The 22,119-nt window shown below is 55.6% G+C and overlaps 1 protein-coding gene across 1 annotated transcript in view; it reads right to left on the reverse strand.

Moving 5' to 3' along the window:
* The window catches only part of RASSF3 (Ras association domain family member 3), a 257,278-nt gene extending 247,360 nt beyond the window's left edge, over positions 1–9,918 (reverse strand). Inside the window, exon 1 of the mRNA XM_073651723.1 lies at positions 9,514–9,918. Within this exon, the coding sequence (XP_073507824.1) occupies positions 9,514–9,796 (283 nt within the window). The 5' untranslated portion in view covers positions 9,797–9,918. The remainder of the gene's footprint in view (positions 1–9,513) is intronic.
* Between the last annotated feature and the right edge of the window lie 12,201 nt (positions 9,919–22,119).

A 22,119-nucleotide genomic window follows, 5' to 3' on the forward strand; every position in this document is an offset into this window, starting at 1 on the left:
CGTTGCTCTCAGACATCCAGGTCCCCTCCTAGCTGGGACTGTTTATGGGTCAGTTTACCTGTTTTAGTAAAGACCCTGGACTGCAACCTGTTGTCTGTGTGCTCCTTGCTCCTCCAGCACTATCAGCACTGGGACTCTCACTACCATCACTCCCACCATCCATTATACTGCCCTGGGGCCGCACTCTTCCCGTGGGGAGTCACACTACCCTAGCTGCACACCTCATCAGCCCCAGCGGTCTGCCATGCAGCGGCGGTTCCTAATGACCGCAAATCCACGGGTGGCGTAGTCGGACATAATCAACAACACGTAACGGACTACCACTGGCCTGACCACCCTGAGCCACGGAACCGGGTTGCCACTACTACTCCCATCGTTCCCCCTATTGCCCGGATCCGAGTGCCCCACGGCCCAGGGGTCGAGTCACTATAAGGTGAAGACGCCAGCAGGTGATTACAGGAGAAGGGTCAGGGAGCTTAGATTAGAAGCACCACTCCAGTGGTAAAATAAAAAAAACACTGGAGTGTTGCTTTAACTAAACAATTCCCAATGAAGCAATGGTACAAATTAGACTTAGTGAGACATTTCTCCAACATAGCAAATAATTAGTATCATTGGGATTTGTACGGCGAACACACTTAGCCCCTTCACTACCTGGCGAGTTTCTGTCCCCCCCCCCCTTCTTCCCAGAGCCATAATTTTTTTATTTTTCCGCCAATATAGCCATACGAGTGCTTGTTTTTTGCGGGACGAGTTGCACGTTTTGACACCATTCATTTTACCAAATAGTGTACTGGAAAACGGGAAACAAAATCTAAGTGCATTGAAATTGAGAAAAAAGTGCAATTCTACAATTGTTTTTTTTTTAATTACCATGTTCAGTATATGGTAAAACTGACCTGGCAGTATGATTCCCGAGGTCAGTACAAGTACGCAGATACCAAACATGTATAGATTTTTTTAAGTGGTGAAAACAATTAGGAATTTGTAAAAAAAAAATTGTGAGGGCTTATTTTTTGCGCCCCAAGCTGATGTTTTTACTGATACCATTTTGGGGTAGATACAATGTTTTGATTGCCTCTTATTGAATTTTATTGCAATGTTGCAGCAACCAAAAGATTTTTTTCTCGTTACGCTGTTTACCGATTGGATTAATTGTTTTTACATTATCATAGATCGGACATTTCTGAAACCAGCAATACCAAATATGTGTATTTTTATTTTTTTAAATTGTCTTACTTAGAATGGGACAAAAGTGATTTCAATTTGTATTTTTTTTTTCATATTTGTAAAACCTTTTTTTTACTTTTCACTGTCTTCAATAGTCCCCTTAGGAGACTTGAAGTTGTGATCGTCTGATCGCCAGTGCTATACATAGCAGGGATGTCATGACAACCCATCGGCGCCCCTGTCAAGTAATCATGGGGGGAACTGGTTCATCGTTCATCAGTTACACGATTATCTGCATGTGTCAACTTAGCCATCAAAACTATAAAAGGAAGCAGGCTAAAAGGAATTACCTATGTCAGGGCATTTCTCAACATGATCACACAGGACATCGTTTTCTGCATCTTTAATCTTCGCTATGCCATTACTCTCAACTTTACTATCAATAAAAAAAATAATCTTACACACTGACAAAGAATTTGCTCCTCATCTCATTTCATTGATGTTAAATTGTGTAGGAGTGGTTTATAACCTCTTAAAATAGCTACATTCATACGCCTTCATGCGCCATTAGGCAGATGTGCCTTGTACTTTAAACTACTGACAGCTATGGGGGTTGCATACTGATAAGTAGGGTGGAATACAACCCCCTGCCTATCACACCACTCTCAGCCAATCAGTAATGTATACTGGTCTAGGTGAGATGTTGATTGGCCAAGAGTAATGAGACACACAGGGTTTTCATCAGGACAAAATACAGAATCATTGTGTAAAACCCAAGGGTTTTATAGCAATCAATCCAACACCAATCTTTTTCTTTATTTAAGTTTTTAAGATATTGTCAGCAGTTTTACCTGCACTCTAAATACTTCACAGTCCTTCCCCTTTGCTTGAAAGGATCGTTCTAGCGGTCTACTAGTGTACAAATGTTTAGTTTCTATTATCATTGCTTCAGTCTTTTTAGGTTAACAGGTGTTTTCATTTATTCATTTGTCTGCCCTATCACCTTTCGGGTGTGGCTTTATATACCTTCCCCCTGCTGGTATTTTCTGCTGGTGATAGTCTCATTTGGATATCCAGTCATACTGCTGTAGTTTAAGCCAGTCATTGAAACAACAGCTAGGGTTCATCTGTCTGCTGTTTATGTTCTTTACCCTGCACCTATCTTCTGTTTCTTTTTAGGAAGTAGGCAGCATATTCTCTAACAGTACGTACTTAATCCTTTATTTTGTATTTCGTGGTTTGTTTTGCTCACTCTGGGATCTTTTTCTATTTCAGCACACTTTCCCTTCTGTAGGTAATTTACCCACTGTTCTGCCCTCCGGTTCTTTAGGAGGAACGTGAAGCTCTCGATGCCCTGTCAGGCAGCATAGGTCCGAGTTGCCATCGTCTAGTCTGTGGTTAGGGCTATCTCAGCTCATACAGGAACCACTAGGTTCTGCGGGGTCAGGCTCTCTAGTCTGTACAGGAACCGGCAGGGTCAGTTGGAGTTTTTGGTGCGTTACCTATTTTCCGAGTGAGTTGCTACACTTTCATAACAATAGCTAGATACCAGAGTAGGAGCAGATAGACAGAAGAGGCCTCCTGTGCAAAAACAATATACCGGAACGTGTCCTTTGCAGTCCAGTAGCTCATCAAAATACACAATTACACCTGCTTTAGAGGTGGTAATGGGCCCCGTTACCTCTTGAAACCCTGTGCATTTGCCAAGATTGCAGCAATGGTATGTCCACCCGTATAGCATAGCCACCACTCAAAGCAGAGTGGAAGGACTGGGGATTGTTTGGAGCAGGGAGTGCAATTAGCATGGCCAGTAACTATGCTATGTTTAAACTACTTTATCTCTTTCACCTAACCAGTGCTGTCCGCAGTCTTGAAGTATCATAACAGTAAGACTCTTTTTTAAAAAACATTTTTTGCTACAAATACAAAAGTACAAGACATCGGCAAAGTCATATCAGAAGTCCAACAGATTTTGCTAATTATACAAAACGTTATAGGATTCTTGATATTCTGGTTGATCATAAAACATTACATAAAGACCTGGAAAAGCTGGCAGAGTAGACAAGAACGTGGCATATAAATGTTAATGTTGTTAAAAGTAGGACTTGGGTATTGTGGTTATAAGTAAGATAAATGACAGCGCTCAATGTCAAGCAGCAGCTGCAAAACCAAATAAGGGTGGATAAAAAATAAATAAAAACTTGTGTCCTCAATGTAAAATTACCCCTCTATAAATCCCTTCTAAGGCCACACCTCAAATATGGAATTTAGTTTTGGGTTCCACACTGTTAAAAGCATATAGAAGTGAAGAAGGTTCAATTATGGGAGACAGGATTATTAAATAGGATGGGATGTCACCTGATATGCATGAATACATACATGTGTGGTCAGTACAAAGAACTAGCACATGATTTATTCTAAGGACATTACAAAGGTAAAGGACATTCATTACATGAGGAGGAAAGATCATTTAAATATCACCATAGGAAAGGGTTCTTTACAGTTAGAGTAGTCAGTCTATGGAATGCCCTACAAGAATAGGTAGTAATGGCATATTCTATATCATTTAAAGGGAACCTAGTGAAACTAGCATTATGACTGTAGAGGTCCTAGTACAACAATAAAAATAATACCGTACCCATCTAGTAGTAATCCAATATTATAGTAATCCAATGTACCAGTGCTGAGAAATGAAGCTGTGAAACTACATTCAATTAAGGTTTCATTTAGATGATATGCTTGGGGAACGAATGTTTATAAGAATGTTCATTCCTGACTATTGTCTCGCCTGCACAAGACGCCAATCACCCGACGAATGAGCAAATCACTCGTTTTTGGGTACCATGATGTTTTAAAACATCGTTCAGAGATAGAGATAGAAAATACAGCACATGGATACCTGCACCACTTCCTTTTTTATTTTTCCCAGTAAAAGATACCGATATTTCTTTACTTCCCTTCCATGTCTTTTCTTACTCCTTTACCCTATGCACATTTTTAATGATTGTTCTGCGGGCACAGAATTGTGCTAGGACTGTCTAAACGACCACTGACTGACGGCCGCGATCATGCAGTGTAAACCTGGCCTTAGTTGGAATAGCATTGGGGTGTGTCAATGTACTCAATGTCAAGGTGCACTAACACACCCCCAATGCACTTCAAGGCTAATTTGCATGGGACTTCAAAGATTGATTTCTTAGAGCTGGCATATTGGATTACTACAAAACAGGTGTCATTTTTATTTTTGTACTAAGACCTTTACAGCCATACCACTAGTTAAGTAGTAAAGGTTCCCTTTAATAAAGGGCTTGGTCCTTATCTAATAACAAGTGGTAAAATCAGTCTGGCAAGAATAATGTAAATTATGTGAAAGTTGGAACTTGATGGACCTGTGTATGTTTTTAACCTCTGTAACTGCGCATAGGTATGGTAGGCAAAACAGTACAAGAATAAGACATTAATAGTGTCCAGAACAGGGTTTGTTACCCAGAATAGAAACGACTATGATAATACACATGAAACATCTAACCCTATGGGTATGTTCACATGTTGCCTTTTTACCACATTTTTCCTTGAACGTTTTTGCTGCAAAAAAACTCAATGTTTTACTTTTACCAGCAAAGTGAATGAGATCTCTGAAATCTCATGCACACGTTGCTTATTTTTTCCTTGCAGATTCAAAGTAGTTTCATATCTGCAACAAGTCAAATCTTTCAGAGCTTTTGCAGGTTTTTTCTCTCATTCAAATGAATATAAAAACAACGCATCAAAAAACACATAAAAAACGGATGCAAAAACACAGCAAAAACTCCCTCATTTTACACAGAGTTTTTTCCTACCAAGAGACATGGTTTTAGTACATGTAATGTAGAAGCAAAATAGACATTTATCAACGTAATGTAAATTGTCTAAATTTAAGCTCTGGCTTTTCCTATTAGGAGCAACCATTACACCTACTTACATACTGGTAATACAGAACACAGTGCATGTAAAGCACAAAAGCCTCCTATCTCAGATCATCAACACTCACAACACAATGCAAGGATATCTATGCTAATGAATGCCATGCTATTGTCACAAAACTGACTACCTGCATGAAAGAGACATCAAAGATTTTCCTGAAAAGCTACAGATAAAGGGCACAAACAACATAAATTACAAACCAGCACATGAGCCTTTGCACATCCTTCTTTTTGTACTATAGCTAGTAAAAGATACCGATATTTCTTCACTTCTCCTTGTTCTGATATAAGAAGCATGTGTACTTTTCTATACGTGTCTGTGAAAGCTTTAATTGTTAGGCTACTAAAATAACCAAATTGGCACCTGAAGTCTAAAAGAAACATCAAGCTTACCCCACTTCAGCTAGGAGCCTCCAGGGAAAGTTCCATCATTTAAAAAAAAACTAGAAGAGCTATATTGTCCATCAATATAATGGAAACCAAATGGATCCCCTTTTATTAAATGGGAATTAAATGGGGTCGGTCTGGCATCATTTCTATTACCCATGGGACAAATCCATATACTGAAAGAATTCTTTTTTTTTCCTGTAACAGAACAGAAAAACTGAACTCTGAACGTCTGAATCCAGCATAAGGTTCTAATCGATACTGGAAAATGTAGAGGCCCCCATATATATGATAAGTGTCAGGTGAATGATCGCTTGGCCGACAGTCATCTCTCCCTGACTCCACCATGCACAGGAAAGCTGAACTCGGCCGACGCTACGATGTTCTCTATGAGAAAACCACTGCAGGCTCCTCTGTCAGCAGCTTATCGTACGGTGAAACTCACCCTGCTGGATCATACTCTTCCCCGACATCATCTCTGGAGGGTGAGTCCCCCATACACACAGACTAAAGAGATCAGCCTTACTCTAATGTGTATAGGGGCTTTAAACCCCCCCAAAACTATAACTACCACTAAATATGTACTTGATGAGAAATCCAGTGGCATCATCACGTAGCTCCCTGACTAAACGTCATGGACAGATTGATAAAGTATGTTTAATGCTGGTATATAAAATCACAAAATTATTATGGGACATACTGTATATATGTAATCTTAAAGAGATCCTGTCATCAGGATTTTATACCCACACAAATGGCATGTATGTAAGGGCGCTTTATTGCTGAGTAAATCGTTACTTTGCTTGTAGAAATTTGTTTTGCTGTCTTAGAGAAATCCATAGTTGTAATTGTATGCTAGCTAATGAGGTGTAGGTGCAGTGGGGGGCACTGAGCTTACAGCTCTACTGGTTCTCCCCCTATTCCCTGGCCACAGCCTATGTAGGCAGGTCACTGAAACCAGAGTGAGCTGTCAGAGACAGGAGACAGGCTGAAGGCTGGGAATATGGTGAGAGGCAGGAGAATTGGAAGTGCATTGTCCCTTCCCGCTGCACTTGCATATCCATTAGCATACAATCACAACTATGGATTTCTCTAAAACACTAAAACTGATTTCTACAAGAACGGTAAAAATTTACTCAGCAGTAAAGTGCCTTTACATACAGTAGTGTTCAAAATAATAGCAGTCAGATTACAGGGCTGTGGAGTCGGGAGTTGGAGACCATTTTAGTGGAGTCGGAGTCAGTATAAAATGGACCGACTCCGACTCCTAAACTTGGGTACAGTAATTCAATGCAGTCTGTGGGGAATATTTTTTCATAAGAATTTTAGAAAGTTACGAAATGTCCTATAAATGTCTGTCCTATTCCTGATCTAAGGGTCTAGACTTTTAGCTGAGATGAATCTGTGCTACAGTAAATTTATCACTTAAACATGAGCCATGTATGAGGGAGTCGTGGACTCGGAGTTGGTGTCATGGAAATTGAGGAGTCGGAGGTTTGGCTTACCAACTCCACAGCCCTGGTCCAATATGACTAACCAGATTAATCACTGTTTTTGGTATAAATTATATTACCACATGTCAAACAATTTACCAGTTGGTACAGTAGATTATAAGAAAACCAACAGACTCCGCATTCATGATCTGCATGTTTTTGAGTTTGTGTATTTGAATAATTAATTGAAAGGGGATGTGTTCAAAATAATAGCAGTGTGGAGTTCAATGAGTGAGGTCAATCATTCTGTGAAGTAACAGGTGTGAATCAGGTGGCCCTTATTTAAGGGTGGAGCCAGCACATGTTGTACATGCAATTCTCCTTGAAAGCCTGAGAAATATGGGTGGTTCGAGACATTGTTCAGAAGAACAGCGTACTTTGATTAAAAACTTGATTGGAGAGGGTAAAACTTATAAAGAAGTGCAGACAATGATAGGCTGTTCAGCTAAAATAATCTCCAATGCTTTAAAATGGAAAGCAAACCCAGAGAGATGTGGAAGAAAACAGAAGACTATCATTCAAATGGATCGAAGAATAGCCAGAATGGCAAAGGCTCAGCCAATGATCAGCTCCAGGATGATCAAAGACAGTCTCAAGTTACCTGTGAGTACTATGACAGAAGACGCCTGTGTGAAGCTAATGTCTTAGTAAGAAGTCCCCGCAAAGTCCCACTGTTTGTTAAAAAAGACATGTACTGAAGCGGGTACAATTTGCCAAAGAACACATCAACTGGCCTAAAGAGAAATGGAGAAACATTTTGTGGACTGATGAAAGTAAAATTGTTCTTTTTGGGTCCAAGGGCTGAAGACAGTTCGTCAGACAACCCCCAAACTCTGCATTCAAGCCACAGTACACTCTGAAGACAGTGAAGCATGATGGTGCAAGCATCATGATATGGGCATGTTTCTCTTACTATGGTGCTGGACCTATTTACCGCATGCCAGGGATGATGGGCCAGTTTGCATATACTAAATACTTGAAGAGGTTATGTTGCCTTATGCTGAAGAGGATATTCCCTTGAAATGAGCGTTTCAACAAGACAACGACCCTAAACACACCAGTAAATGAGCAAAATCTTGGTTCCAGTCCAACAAAATTGAGGTTATGGAGTGGCCAGCCGAATGCTTTGACCTTAATCCGATAGAACACTTGTGGGGTGACATCAAAAATGCAGTTTCTCAGGCAAAGCCAACAAATGCCAAAAAATTGTAGGATGTGGTCAAAGCACCCTGGGCTGGAATAACAGTTGACAGGTGTCAGAAGTTGGTTGACTTTATGCAATGTAGATATGAAGCAGTTCTAAAAAACTGTGGGTATACAACTAAATATTAGGTTAGTGATTCACAGGAAGGCTAAATCCTCAAAAAAAAAGAGTACATATTGTGAATTTGTAAAGACAAATGCACACACTGCTGTTTTTAAACAGCCCAATGTTCATTTTTTGTTATTTTTTGAAAAATTGATAAAAATTATATACATTTCTCTTCATTTTTTGAATTAGAAAACAGTGTGCAATGTTCCCCATGCATGGAAATAAGAACTAGTATAAAGACTTTGTGCTTAACTCATGTTTTTGACCCCACTGGTATTATTCTGAACACTACTGTACATGCCATTAGTGTGGGATATAAAATCCTGATGACAGGCTCTCTAAGAATAAATAGGCACAAATAATGCTATTGGATGTTGCCCGAAGCCCAGTTAGGTGGCTTTTCTCTGTTAGGGCGACATACAATCGGATGAAAACATTCAGCTCACTGCAATACATATTAGATGAGCAAAACCCGTCAATCTCTGGTAATACATTAGTATCATTAAATGGCAGAATATGAGAGTAATAATAACCTTCTCTGGAACCCCACATTGCGAAGCTGGATGATACTGTGTGCTATAATTCAGTCCATACTGTACGGGCTGTACTCTTTTATGGGTATGGGGTATATTCATTATGGGTTATATTACCGATCCCATGCCCATGTAAACAAACCATCCCCAGTAAAGTGTTTTGGGTACTGAAATCAGCCATGATGCAGCAGGAAGTGGTATTCCCCATCAGCAGGAGGTGCCCATCAGCAGGAAGTGGAATCCCCCCCATCAGCAGGAGGTGGCATCGCCCCATCAACAGGAGGTGCTCATTAGCAGGAGGTGGCATTACCCCATCAGCAGGAGGTGTAATCCCCCCATCAGCAGGAGGTGCCATCCCCCCATCAGCAGGAGGTGCCATCCCCCCATCAGCAGGAGGTGGAATCCCCCCATCGGCAGGAGGTGACATCCCATCATCTCTACCTGTCCCATGGCAGTGCTACAGTGTGGCACATAACAACTATTGGGGTCTTCCTCCCCCTCACACCTGAGCCGTGCTCAGGACTCCTGGAGGAGATGACGGCGGACAGTGCACTAAGCTTCTTATGGTGCTCACACTGAGTGCAGAGACCGGCCATAGAGGATTATTAGTGTCCATAGCATTCTGCAGGTTGCTGCCAGGCACAGCGCCCACCTACCTGCACAGCGCCGGCCCCCGGAGAAGATGAAGCCGCAGCACAAGTCGCACCAGGCAGTCAGAGCGGCCTCGGCCTGAAACTTGTGCCCGGCTCCCGGCTTCTGAGGCTGGAAGATGTAGCGGACATCTGGCGGTGGTCTGTGAGCCCTGACCCTCCGTCTGACTCCTGGGGGCACTCCTGGCACGACCACCGCTCTGCCCGGGACATTGCTGGTAGAATCCCTCCTGTCACCTAGAGGGGAGAACAGGACGCGGGGAGCAGGGGCTCTGGTGAGGGCAGACATGGCAGGACGCTGGCAGCTGCAGTAGAGCCGGGTATACTGACAGTGCCAACTCCAGAAGAGAAGTCAGCACCTGGGCGAGAGTTACATCCTAGCAGCGAGAGAGGAGCAGTCACCGCCCCCCGTGCCCTCCCACAACAACAACCCGGCCCAGAGCACACACAACCCTACGCTGTGCCGCCCCCCGTAACCTCCCACAACAACAACCCGGCCCAGAGTACACACCACCCTCCGCTGTGCCGCCCCCCGTGCCCTCCCACAACAACAACCCGGCCCAGAGCACACACAACCCTCCGCTGTGCCGCCCCCCGTGCCCTCCCACTACAACAACCCGGCCCAGAGCACACACAACCCTCCGCTGTGCCGCCCCCCGTGCCCTCCCACTACAACAACCTGGCCCAGAGCACACACAACCCTCCGCTGTGCCGCCCCCCGTGCCCTCCCACAACAACAACCCGGCCCAGAGCACACACAACCCTCCGCTGTGCCGCCCCCCGTGCCCTCCCACTACAACAACCCGGCCCAGAGCACACACAACCCTCCGCTGTGCCGCCCCCCGTGCCCTCCCACTACAACAACCCGGCCCAGAGCACACACAACCCTCCGCTGTGCCGCCCCCCGTGCCCTCCCACTACAACAACCTGGCCCAGAGTACACACCACCCTCCGCTGTGCCGCCCCCTGTGCCCTCCCACTACAACAACCTGGCCCAGAGTACACACCACCCTCCACTGTGCCGCCCCGCGTGCCCTCCCACTACAACAACCCGGCCCAGAGCACACACCACCCTCCACTGTGCCGCCCCCCGTGCCCTCCCACTACAATAACCAGGCCCAGAGTACACACCACCCTCCTCTGTGCCGCCCCCCGTGACCTCCCACTAGAACAACCCGGCCCAGAGCACACACCACCCTCCACTGTGCCGCCCCCCCGTGCCCTCCCACTACAATAACCAGGCCCAGAGTACACACCACCCTCCGCTGTGCCGCCCCCCATGCCCTCCCACTACAATAACCAGGCCCAGAGTACACACCACCCTCCGCTGTGCCGCCCCCCCCCGTGCCCTCCCACTACAACAACCAGGCCCAGAGTACACACCATCCTCCGCTGTGCCGCCCCCCGTGCCCTCCCACAACAACAACCCGGCCCAGAGTACACACCACCCTCCGCTGTGCCGCCCCCGTGCCCTCCCACTACAACAACCAGGCCCAGAGTACACACCACCCTCCACTGTGCCGCCCCCCCGTGCCCTCGCACTACAACAACCAGGCCCAGAGTACACACCACCCTCCGCTGTGCCGCCCCCCGTGCCCTCCCACTACAACAACCCGCCCCAATGTACACACAACCCTCCGCTGTGCCGCCCCCGTGCCCTCCCACTACAACAACCAGGCCCAGAGTACGCACCACCCTCGGCTGTGCCGCCCCCCCGTGCCCTCGCACTACAACAACCAGGCCCAGAGTACACACCACCCTCCGCTGTGCCGCCCCCCGTGCCCTCCCACTACAACAACCCGGCCCAGAGCACACACAACCCTCCGCTGTGCCGCCCCCCGTGCCCTCCCACTACAACAACCTGGCCCAGAGCACACACAACCCTCCGCTGTGCCGCCCCCCCGTGCCCTCCCACAACAACAACCCGGCCCAGAGCACACACAACCCTCCGCTGTGCCGCCCCCCGTGCCCTCCCACTACAACAACCCGGCCCAGAGCACACACAACCCTCCGCTGTGCCGCCCCCCGTGCCCTCCCACTACAACAACCCGGCCCAGAGCACACACAACCCTCCGCTGTGCCGCCCCCCGTGCCCTCCCACTACAACAACCTGGCCCAGAGTACACACCACCCTCCGCTGTGCCGCCCCCTGTGCCCTCTCACTACAACAACCTGGCCCAGAGTACACACCACCCTCCACTGTGCCGCCCCGCGTGCCCTCCCACTACAACAACCCGGCCCAGAGCACACACCACCCTCCACTGTGCCGCCCCCCGTGCCCTCCCACTACAATAACCAGGCCCAGAGTACACACCACCCTCCTCTGTGCCGCCCCCCGTGCCCTCCCACTAGAACAACCCGGCCCAGAGCACACACCACCCTCCACTGTGCCGCCCCCCCGTGCCCTCCCACTACAATAACCAGGCCCAGAGTACACACCACCCTCCGCTGTGCCGCCCCCCGTGCCCTCCCACTACAATAACCAGGCCCAGAGTACACACCACCCTCCGCTGTGCCGCCCCCCCCGTGCCCTCCCACTACAACAACCAGGCCCAGAGTACACACCATCCTCCGCTGTGCCGCCCCCCGTGCCCTCCTACAACAACAACCCGGCCCAGAGTACACACCACCCTCCGCTGTGCCGCCCCCGTGCCCTCCCACTACAACAACCAGGCCCAGAGTACACACCACCCTCCGCTGTGCCGCCCCCCGTGCCCTCGCACTACAACAACCAGGCCCAGAGTACACACCACCCTCCGCTGTGCCGCCCCCTGTGCCCTCCCACTACAACAACCCGCCCCAATGTACACACAACCCTCCGCTGTGCCGCCCCCGTGCCCTCCCACTACAACAACCAGGCCCAGAGTACACACCACCCTCCGCTGTGCCGCCCCCCCGTGCCCTCGCACTACAACAACCAGGCCCAGAGTACACACCACCCTCCGCTGTGCCGCCCCCCGTGCCCTCCCACTACAACAACCCGCCCCGATGTACACACAACCCTCCGCTGTGCCGCCCCCGTGCCCTCCCACTACAACAACCAGGCCCAGAGTACACACCACCCTCCGCTGTGCCGCCCCCCCGTGCCCTCGCACTACAACAACCAGGCCCAGAGTACACACCACCCTCCGCTGTGCCGCCCCCCGTGCCCTCCCACTACAACAACCCGCCCCAGTGTACACACAACCCTCCGCTGTGCCGCCCCCCGTGCCCTCCCGCTACAACAACCCGGCCCAGAGCACACACAACCCTCCGCTGTGCCGCCCCCCGTGCCCTCCCACTACAACAACCTGGCCCAGAGCACACACAACCCTCCGCTGTGCCGCCCCCCGTGCCCTCCCACAACAACAACCCGGCCCAGAGCACACACAACCCTCCGCTGTGCCGCCCCCCGTGCCCTCCCACTACAACAACCCGGCCCAGAGCACACACAACCCTCCGCTGTGCCGCCCCCCGTGCCCTCCCACTACAACAACCCGGCCCAGAGCACACACAACCCTCCGCTGTGCCGCCCCCCGTGCCCTCCCACTACAACAACCTGGCCCAGAGTACACACCACCCTCCGCTGTGCCGCCCCCTGTGCCCTCCCACTACAACAACCTGGCCCAGAGTACACACCACCCTCCACTGTGCCGCCCCGCGTGCCCTCCCACTACAACAACCCGGCCCAGAGCACACACCACCCTCCACTGTGCCGCCCCCCGTGCCCTCCCACTACAATAACCAGGCCCAGAGTACACACCACCCTCCTCTGTGCCGCCCCCCGTGCCCTCCCACTAGAACAACCCGGCCCAGAGCACACACCACCCTCCACTGTGCCGCCCCCCCGTGCCCTCCCACTACAATAACCAGGCCCAGAGTACACACCACCCTCCGCTGTGCCGCCCCCCGTGCCCTCCCACTACAATAACCAGGCCCAGAGTACACACCACCCTCCGCTGTGCCGCCCCCCCCCGTGCCCTCCCACTACAACAACCAGGCCCAGAGTACACACCATCCTCCGCTGTGCCGCCCCCCGTGCCCTCCCACAACAACAACCCGGCCCAGAGTACACACCACCCTCCGCTGTGCCGCCCCCGTGCCCTCCCACTACAACAACCAGGCCCAGAGTACACACCACCCTCCGCTGTGCCGCCCCCCCGTGCCCTCGCACTACAACAACCAGACCCAGAGTACACACCACCCTCCGCTGTGCCGCCCCCCGTGCCCTCCCACTACAACAACCCGCCCCAGTGTACACACCACCCTCCGCTGTGCCGCCCCCCGTACCCTCCCACAACAATAACCCGGCCCAGCGTACACACCACCCTCCGCTGTGCCGCCCCCGTGCCCTCCCACAACAACAACCCGGCCCAGAGTACACACCACCCTCCGCTGTGCCGCCCCCCGTGCCCTCCCACAACAACCCGGCCCAGAGTACACACCACCCTCTGCTGTGCCGCCCCCTGTGCCCTTCCACAACAACAACCCGGCCCAGAGTACACACCACCCTCCGCTGTGCCGCCCCCCGTGCCCTCCCACTACAACAACCCGGCCCAGTGTACACACCACCCTCCGCTGTGCCGCCCCCCGTGCCCTCCCACAAACAACAACCCGGCCCAGAGTACACACCATCCTCCGCTGTGCCGCCCCCCGTGCCCTCCCACATCAACAACCCGGCCCAGAGTACACACCACCCTCCGCTGTGCCGCCCCCCCGTGCCCTCCCACAACAACAACCAGACCCAGAGTACACACCACCCTCCGCTGTGCCGCCCCCCGCGCCCTCCCACAACAACAACCCGGCCCAGAGTACACACCACCCTCCTCTGTGCCGCCCCCCGTGCCCTCCCACAACAACAACCCGGCCCAGAGTACACACCACCCTCCGCCGTGCCGCCCCCTGTGCCCTCCCAAAACAACCCTGCCCAGAGTACACACCACCCTCCACTGTGCCGCCCCCCCGTGCCCTCCCACTACAACAACCAGGCCCAGAGTACACATCACCCTCCGCTGTGCCGCCCCCCGTGCCCTCCCACTACATCAACCCGCCCCAGTGTACACACCACCCTCCGCTGTGCCGCCCCCCGTGCCCTCCCACAACAACAACCCGGCCCAGCGTACACACCACCCTCCGCTGTGCCGCCCCTCGTGCCCTCCCACAACAACAACCCGGCCCAGAGTACACACCACCCTCCGCTGTGCCGCCCCCCGTGCCCTCCCACAACAACAACCCGGCCCAGAGTACACACCACCCTCCGCTGTGCCGCCCCCCGTGCCCTCCCACAACAACCCGGCCCAGAGTACACATCACCCTCCGCTGTGCCGCCCCCCGTGCCCTCCCACTACAACAAACCGGCCCAGTGTACACACCACCCTCCGCTGTGCCGCCCCCCATGCCCTCCCACAACAACAACCCGGCCCAGAGTACACACCATCCTCCGCTGTGCCGCCCCCCGTGCCCTCCCACATCAACAACCCGGCCCAGATTACACACCACCCTCCGCTGTGCCGCCCCCCCGTGCCCTCCCACAACAACAACCTGGCCCAGAGTACACACCACCCTCCGCTGTGCCGCCCCCCCGTGCCCTCCCACAACAACAACCAGACCCAGAGTACACACCACCCTCCGCTGTGCCGCCCCCCGTGCCCTCCCACAACAACAACCCGGCCCAGAGTACACACCACCCTCCTCTGTGCCGCCCCCCGTGCCCTCCCACAACAACAACCCGGCCCAGAGTACACACCACCCTCCGCTGTGCCGCCCCCTGTGCCCTCCCACAACAACCCTGCCCAGAGTACACACCACCCTCCGCTGTGCCGCCCCCCCGTGCCCTCGCACTACAACAACCAGGCCCAGAGTACACACCACCCTCCGCTGTGCCGCCCCCCGTGCCCTCCCACTACAACAACCCGCCCCAGTGTACACACAACCCTCCGCTGTGCCGCCCCCCGTGCCCTCCCGCTACAACAACCCGGCCCAGAGCACACACAACCCTCCGCTGTGCCGCCCCCCGTGCCCTCCCACTACAACAACCTGGCCCAGAGCACACACAACCCTCCGCTGTGCCGCCCCCCGTGCCCTCCCACAACAACAACCCGGCCCAGAGCACACACAACCCTCCGCTGTGCCGCCCCCCGTGCCCTCCCACTACAACAACCCGGCCCAGAGCACACACAACCCTCCGCTGTGCCGCCCCCCGTGCCCTCCCACTACAACAACCCGGCCCAGAGCACACACAACCCTCCGCTGTGCCGCCCCCCGTGCCCTCCCACTACAACAACCTGGCCCAGAGTACACACCACCCTCCGCTGTGCCGCCCCCTGTGCCCTCCCACTACAACAACCTGGCCCAGAGTACACACCACCCTCCACTGTGCCGCCCCGCGTGCCCTCCCACTACAACAACCCGGCCCAGAGCACACACCACCCTCCACTGTGCCGCCCCCCGTGCCCTCCCACTACAATAACCAGGCCCAGAGTACACACCACCCTCCTCTGTGCCGCCCCCCGTGCCCTCCCACTAGAACAACCCGGCCCAGAGCACACACCACCCTCCACTGTGCCGCCCCCCCGTGCCCTCCCACTACAATAACCAGGCCCAGAGTACACACCACCCTCCGCTGTGCCGCCCCCCGTGCCCTCCCACTACAATAACCAGGCCCAGAGTACACACCACCCTCCGCTGTGCCGCCCCCCCCCGTGCCCTCCCACTACAACAACCAGGCCCAGAGTACACACCATCCTCCGCTGTGCCGCCCCCCGTGCCCTCCCACAACAACAACCCGGCCCAGAGTACACACCACCCTCCGCTGTGCCGCCCCCGTGCCCTCCCACTACAACAACCAGGCCCAGAGTACACACCACCCTCCGCTGTGCCGCCCCCCCGTGCCCTCGCACTACAACAACCAGACCCAGAGTACACACCACCCTCCGCTGTGCCGCCCCCCGTGCCCTCCCACTACAACAACCCGCCCCAGTGTACACACCACCCTCCGCTGTGCCGCCCCCCGTACCCTCCCACAACAATAACCCGGCCCAGCGTACACACCACCCTCCGCTGTGCCGCCCCCGTGCCCTCCCACAACAACAACCCGGCCCAGAGTACACACCACCCTCCGCTGTGCCGCCCCCCGTGCCCTCCCACAACAACCCGGCCCAGAGTACACACCACCCTCTGCTGTGCCGCCCCCTGTGCCCTTCCACAACAACAACCCGGCCCAGAGTACACACCACCCTCCGCTGTGCCGCCCCCCGTGCCCTCCCACTACAACAACCCGGCCCAGTGTACACACCACCCTCCGCTGTGCCGCCCCCCGTGCCCTCCCACAAACAACAACCCGGCCCAGAGTACACACCATCCTCCGCTGTGCCGCCCCCCGTGCCCTCCCACATCAACAACCCGGCCCAGAGTACACACCACCCTCCGCTGTGCCGCCCCCCCGTGCCCTCCCACAACAACAACCAGACCCAGAGTACACACCACCCTCCGCTGTGCCGCCCCCCGCGCCCTCCCACAACAACAACCCGGCCCAGAGTACACACCACCCTCCTCTGTGCCGCCCCCCGTGCCCTCCCACAACAACAACCCGGCCCAGAGTACACACCACCCTCCGCCGTGCCGCCCCCTGTGCCCTCCCAAAACAACCCTGCCCAGAGTACACACCACCCTCCACTGTGCCGCCCCCCCGTGCCCTCCCACTACAACAACCAGGCCCAGAGTACACATCACCCTCCGCTGTGCCGCCCCCCGTGCCCTCCCACTACATCAACCCGCCCCAGTGTACACACCACCCTCCGCTGTGCCGCCCCCCGTGCCCTCCCACAACAACAACCCGGCCCAGCGTACACACCACCCTCCGCTGTGCCGCCCCTCGTGCCCTCCCACAACAACAACCCGGCCCAGAGTACACACCACCCTCCGCTGTGCCGCCCCCCGTGCCCTCCCACAACAACAACCCGGCCCAGAGTACACACCACCCTCCGCTGTGCCGCCCCCCGTGCCCTCCCACAACAACCCGGCCCAGAGTACACATCACCCTCCGCTGTGCCGCCCCCCGTGCCCTCCCACTACAACAAACCGGCCCAGTGTACACACCACCCTCCGCTGTGCCGCCCCCCATGCCCTCCCACAACAACAACCCGGCCCAGAGTACACACCATCCTCCGCTGTGCCGCCCCCCGTGCCCTCCCACATCAACAACCCGGCCCAGATTACACACCACCCTCCGCTGTGCCGCCCCCCCGTGCCCTCCCACAACAACAACCTGGCCCAGAGTACACACCACCCTCCGCTGTGCCGCCCCCCCGTGCCCTCCCACAACAACAACCAGACCCAGAGTACACACCACCCTCCGCTGTGCCGCCCCCCGTGCCCTCCCACAACAACAACCCGGCCCAGAGTACACACCACCCTCCTCTGTGCCGCCCCCCGTGCCCTCCCACAACAACAACCCGGCCCAGAGTACACACCACCCTCCGCTGTGCCGCCCCCTGTGCCCTCCCACAACAACCCTGCCCAGAGTACACACCACCCTCCGCTGTGCCGCCCCCCGTGCCCTCCCACAACAACAACCAGGCCCAGAGTACACACCACCCTCCGCTGTGCCGCCCCCCGTGCCCTCCCACAACAACAACCCGGCCCAGAGTACACACCACCCTCCGCTGTGCCGCCCCCCGTGCCCTCCCACAACAACAACCCGGCCCAGAGTACACACCACCCTCCGCTGTGCCGCCCCCGTGCCCTCCCACTACAACAACCAGGCCCAGAGTACACACCACCCTCCGCTGTGCCGCCCCCCGTGCCCTCCCACTACAACAACCTGGCGCAGTGTACACACCACCCTCCGCTATGCCGCCCCCCGTGCCCTCCCACAACAACAACCCGGCCCAGAGTACACACCACACTCCGCTGTGCCGCCCACCGTGCCCTCCCACAACAACAACCCGGCCCAGAGTACACACCACCCTCCGCTGTGCCGCCCCCCGTGCCCTCCCACTACAACAACCAGGCCCAGAGAAAACACCACCCTCCGCTGTGCCGCCCCCGTGCCCTCCCACAACAACAACCCGGCCCAGAGTACACACCACCCTCCGCTGTGCCGCCCCCCGTGCGCTCCCACAACAACAACCCGGCCCAGAGTACACACCACCCTCCGCTGTGCCGCCCCTCATGCCCTCCCACAACAAAATACCGGCCCAGAGTACACACCACCCTCCGCTGTGCCGCCCCCCGTGCACTCCCACAACAACCCGGCCCAGAGTACACACCACCCTCCGCTGTGCCGCCCCCCGTGCCCTCCCACTACAACAACCCGGCCCAGAGCACACACAACCCTCCGCTGTGCCGCCCCCCGTGCCCTCCCACTACAACAACCCGGCCCAGAGCACACACAACCCTCCGCTGTGCCGCCCCCCGTGCCCTCCCACTACAACAACCTGGCCCAGAGTACACACCACCCTCCGCTGTGCCGCCCCCTGTGCCCTCCCACTACAACAACCTGGCCCAGAGTACACACCACCCTCCACTGTGCCGCCCCGCGTGCCCTCCCACTACAACAACCCGGCCCAGAGCACACACCACCCTCCACTGTGCCGACCCCCGTGCCCTCCCACTACAATAACCAGGCCCAGAGTACACACCACCCTCCTCTGTGCAGCCCCCCGTGCCCTCCCACTAGAACAACCCGGCCCAGAGCACACACCACCCTCCACTGTGCCGCCCCCCCGTGCCCTCCCACTACAATAACCAGGCCCAGAGTACACACCACCCTCCGCTGTGCCGCCCCCCGTGCCCTCCCACTACAATAACCAGGCCCAGAGTACACACCACCCTCCGCTGTGCCGCCCCCCCCGTGCCCTCCCACTACAACAACCAGGCCCAGAGTACACACCATCCTCCGCTGTGCCGCCCCCCGTTCCCTCCCACAACAACAACCCGGCCCAGAGTACACACCACCCTCCGCTGTGCCGCCCCCGTGCCCTCCCACTACAACAACCAGGCCCAGAGTACACACCACCCTCCGCTGTGCCGCCCCCCCGTGCCCTCGCACTACAACAACCAGGCCCAGAGTACACACCACCCTCCGCTGTGCCGCCCCCCGTGCCCTCCCACTACAACAACCCGCCCCAGTGTACACACCACCCTCCGCTGTGCCGCCCCCCGTACCCTCCCACAACAATAACCCGGCCCAGCGTACACACCACCCTCCGCTGTGCCGCCCCCGTGCCCTCCCACAACAACAACCCGGCCCAGAGTACACACCACCCTCCGCTGTGCCGCCCCCCGTGCCCTCCCACAACAACCCGGCCCAGAGTACACACCACCCTCTGCTGTGCCGCCCCCTGTGCCCTTCCACAACAACAACCCGGCCCAGAGTACACACCACCCTCCGCTGTGCCGCCCCCCGTGCCCTCCCACTACAACAACCCGGCCCAGTGTACACACCACCCTCCGCTGTGCCGCCCCCCGTGCCCTCCCACAAACAACAACCCGGCCCAGAGTACACACCATCCTCCGCTGTGCCGCCCCCCGTGCCCTCCCACATCAACAACCCGGCCCAGAGTACACACCACCCTCCGCTGTGCCGCCCCCCCGTGCCCTCCCACAACAACAACCAGACCCAGAGTACACACCACCCTCCGCTGTGCCGCCCCCCGCGCCCTCCCACAACAACAACCCGGCCCAGAGTACACACCACCCTCCTCTGTGCCGCCCCCCGTGCCCTCCCACAACAACAACCCGGCCCAGAGTACACACCACCCTCCGCCGTGCCGCCCCCTGTGCCCTCCCAAAACAACCCTGCCCAGAGTACACACCACCCTCCACTGTGCCGCCCCCCCGTGCCCTCCCACTACAACAACCAGGCCCAGAGTACACATCACCCTCCGCTGTGCCGCCCCCCGTGCCCTCCCACTACATCAACCCGCCCCAGTGTACACACCACCCTCCGCTGTGCCGCCCCCCGTGCCCTCCCACAACAACAACCCGGCCCAGCGTACACACCACCCTCCGCTGTGCCGCCCCTCGTGCCCTCCCACAACAACAACCCGGCCCAGAGTACACACCACCCTCCGCTGTGCCGCCCCCCGTGCCCTCCCACAACAACAACCCGGCCCAGAGTACACACCACCCTCCGCTGTGCCGCCCCCCGTGCCCTCCCACAACAACCCGGCCCAGAGTACACATCACCCTCCGCTGTGCCGCCCCCCGTGCCCTCCCACTACAACAAACCGGCCCAGTGTACACACCACCCTCCGCTGTGCCGCCCCCCATGCCCTCCCACAACAACAACCAGACCCAGAGTACACACCACCCTCTGCTGTGCCGCCCCCCGTGCCCTTCCACAACAACAACCCGGCCCAGAGTACACACCACCCTCCGCTGTGCCGCGCCCCGTGCCCTCCCACTACAACAACCCGGCCCAGTGTACACACCATCCTCCGCTGTGCCGCCCCCCGTGCCCTCCCACATCAACAACCCGGCCCAGAGTACACACCACCCTCAGCTGTGCCGCCCCCCCGTGCCCTCCCACAACAACAACCAGACCCAGAGTACACACCACCCTCCGCTGTGCCGCCCCCCGTGCCCTCCCACAACAACAACCCGGCCCAGAGTACACACCACCCTCCTCTGTGCCGCCCCCCGTGCCCTTGTAGCACCCTGAGGATTCGGCTGCTACAGGGGTATTGCACCTCAACCCAGAGGTGTGATATTCCACTCCCGGGTAAGGATGGAGTGTGGGACTGAGCTCGGTAGGCTGCATGCACTACATACATCCCATTTCCGAGGAACAGACCAACGGTACTCCCACTTAGAAATGTGCAGGTACGACCGAGTCTGTTCCTGGCTGGAGTGGGAGGGGGGGTGGTACATCCCAAGTAGTGTAGGGGCAGATAGGGGGAGCAGCCTGGGTAAAGATAGGAGCTCATTGGTTGCTGGTCACCTGAGCTCACACATAGAGGGTGTATATAAGGTGGGCACCATCAAAGAACAGGGTCAGTCTGCTGTAGAGGAGGAGTGAGTCAGCCTTTTGCAAAGAGTCTGTTGGAGAGCAGAAGAGCAGAGCAGAGAAGCCTGAGCCAGAGTGAGAGAGGAGAAGAAAGAGAGACCCAGAGGGGGAAGCAGAAGAGAGGACTCTAAGACCCCAAATCCAATCCACGGGTGAAGAGTCGGCATCAGGGTACCGGAACCCAAGCTGGTGGGGGCAAAAACACACCCCAGCCAGAGACCGGAGGCCGTGGGCAGCGTCTGCCACGGCCACCCACCATATCCACCACGAAGGCATACCACGTGGAGGGTCAGGGAACCCAAGGCCAAGGGTCTCCCAACAGAAGGCCCGAGGGAGCTGGACCTGGGTGGATCAATAGTGGGGACGGCCAGAGAAAGGACAGAAGGAGAGCTCAGGGTCACGCTCCGGACTCGCTTGGGGGTTGGCTGGATCCAGGACCTGGTGGATGCAGCACGGCTCGGGAGGTCACTTGAAGCTGGAGTGACCGGAACATCAGCAGTGAGTAAATACCCTTAACTGCATAACCCGACTCTGTCTTCCTTTAACACCTATGCTGCACCACCACAACCCCCATCCTCTGCACCTGACCCCCTGAGGCTATACCCCACCCGTTGGGGGTTATA

Source organism: Phyllobates terribilis, unplaced genomic scaffold (assembly GCF_046119375.1).
Source record: "Phyllobates terribilis strain yellow unplaced genomic scaffold, ASM4611937v1 Scaffold_11__3_contigs__length_659146591, whole genome shotgun sequence".
Taxonomy (NCBI): domain Eukaryota; kingdom Metazoa; phylum Chordata; class Amphibia; order Anura; family Dendrobatidae; genus Phyllobates; species Phyllobates terribilis.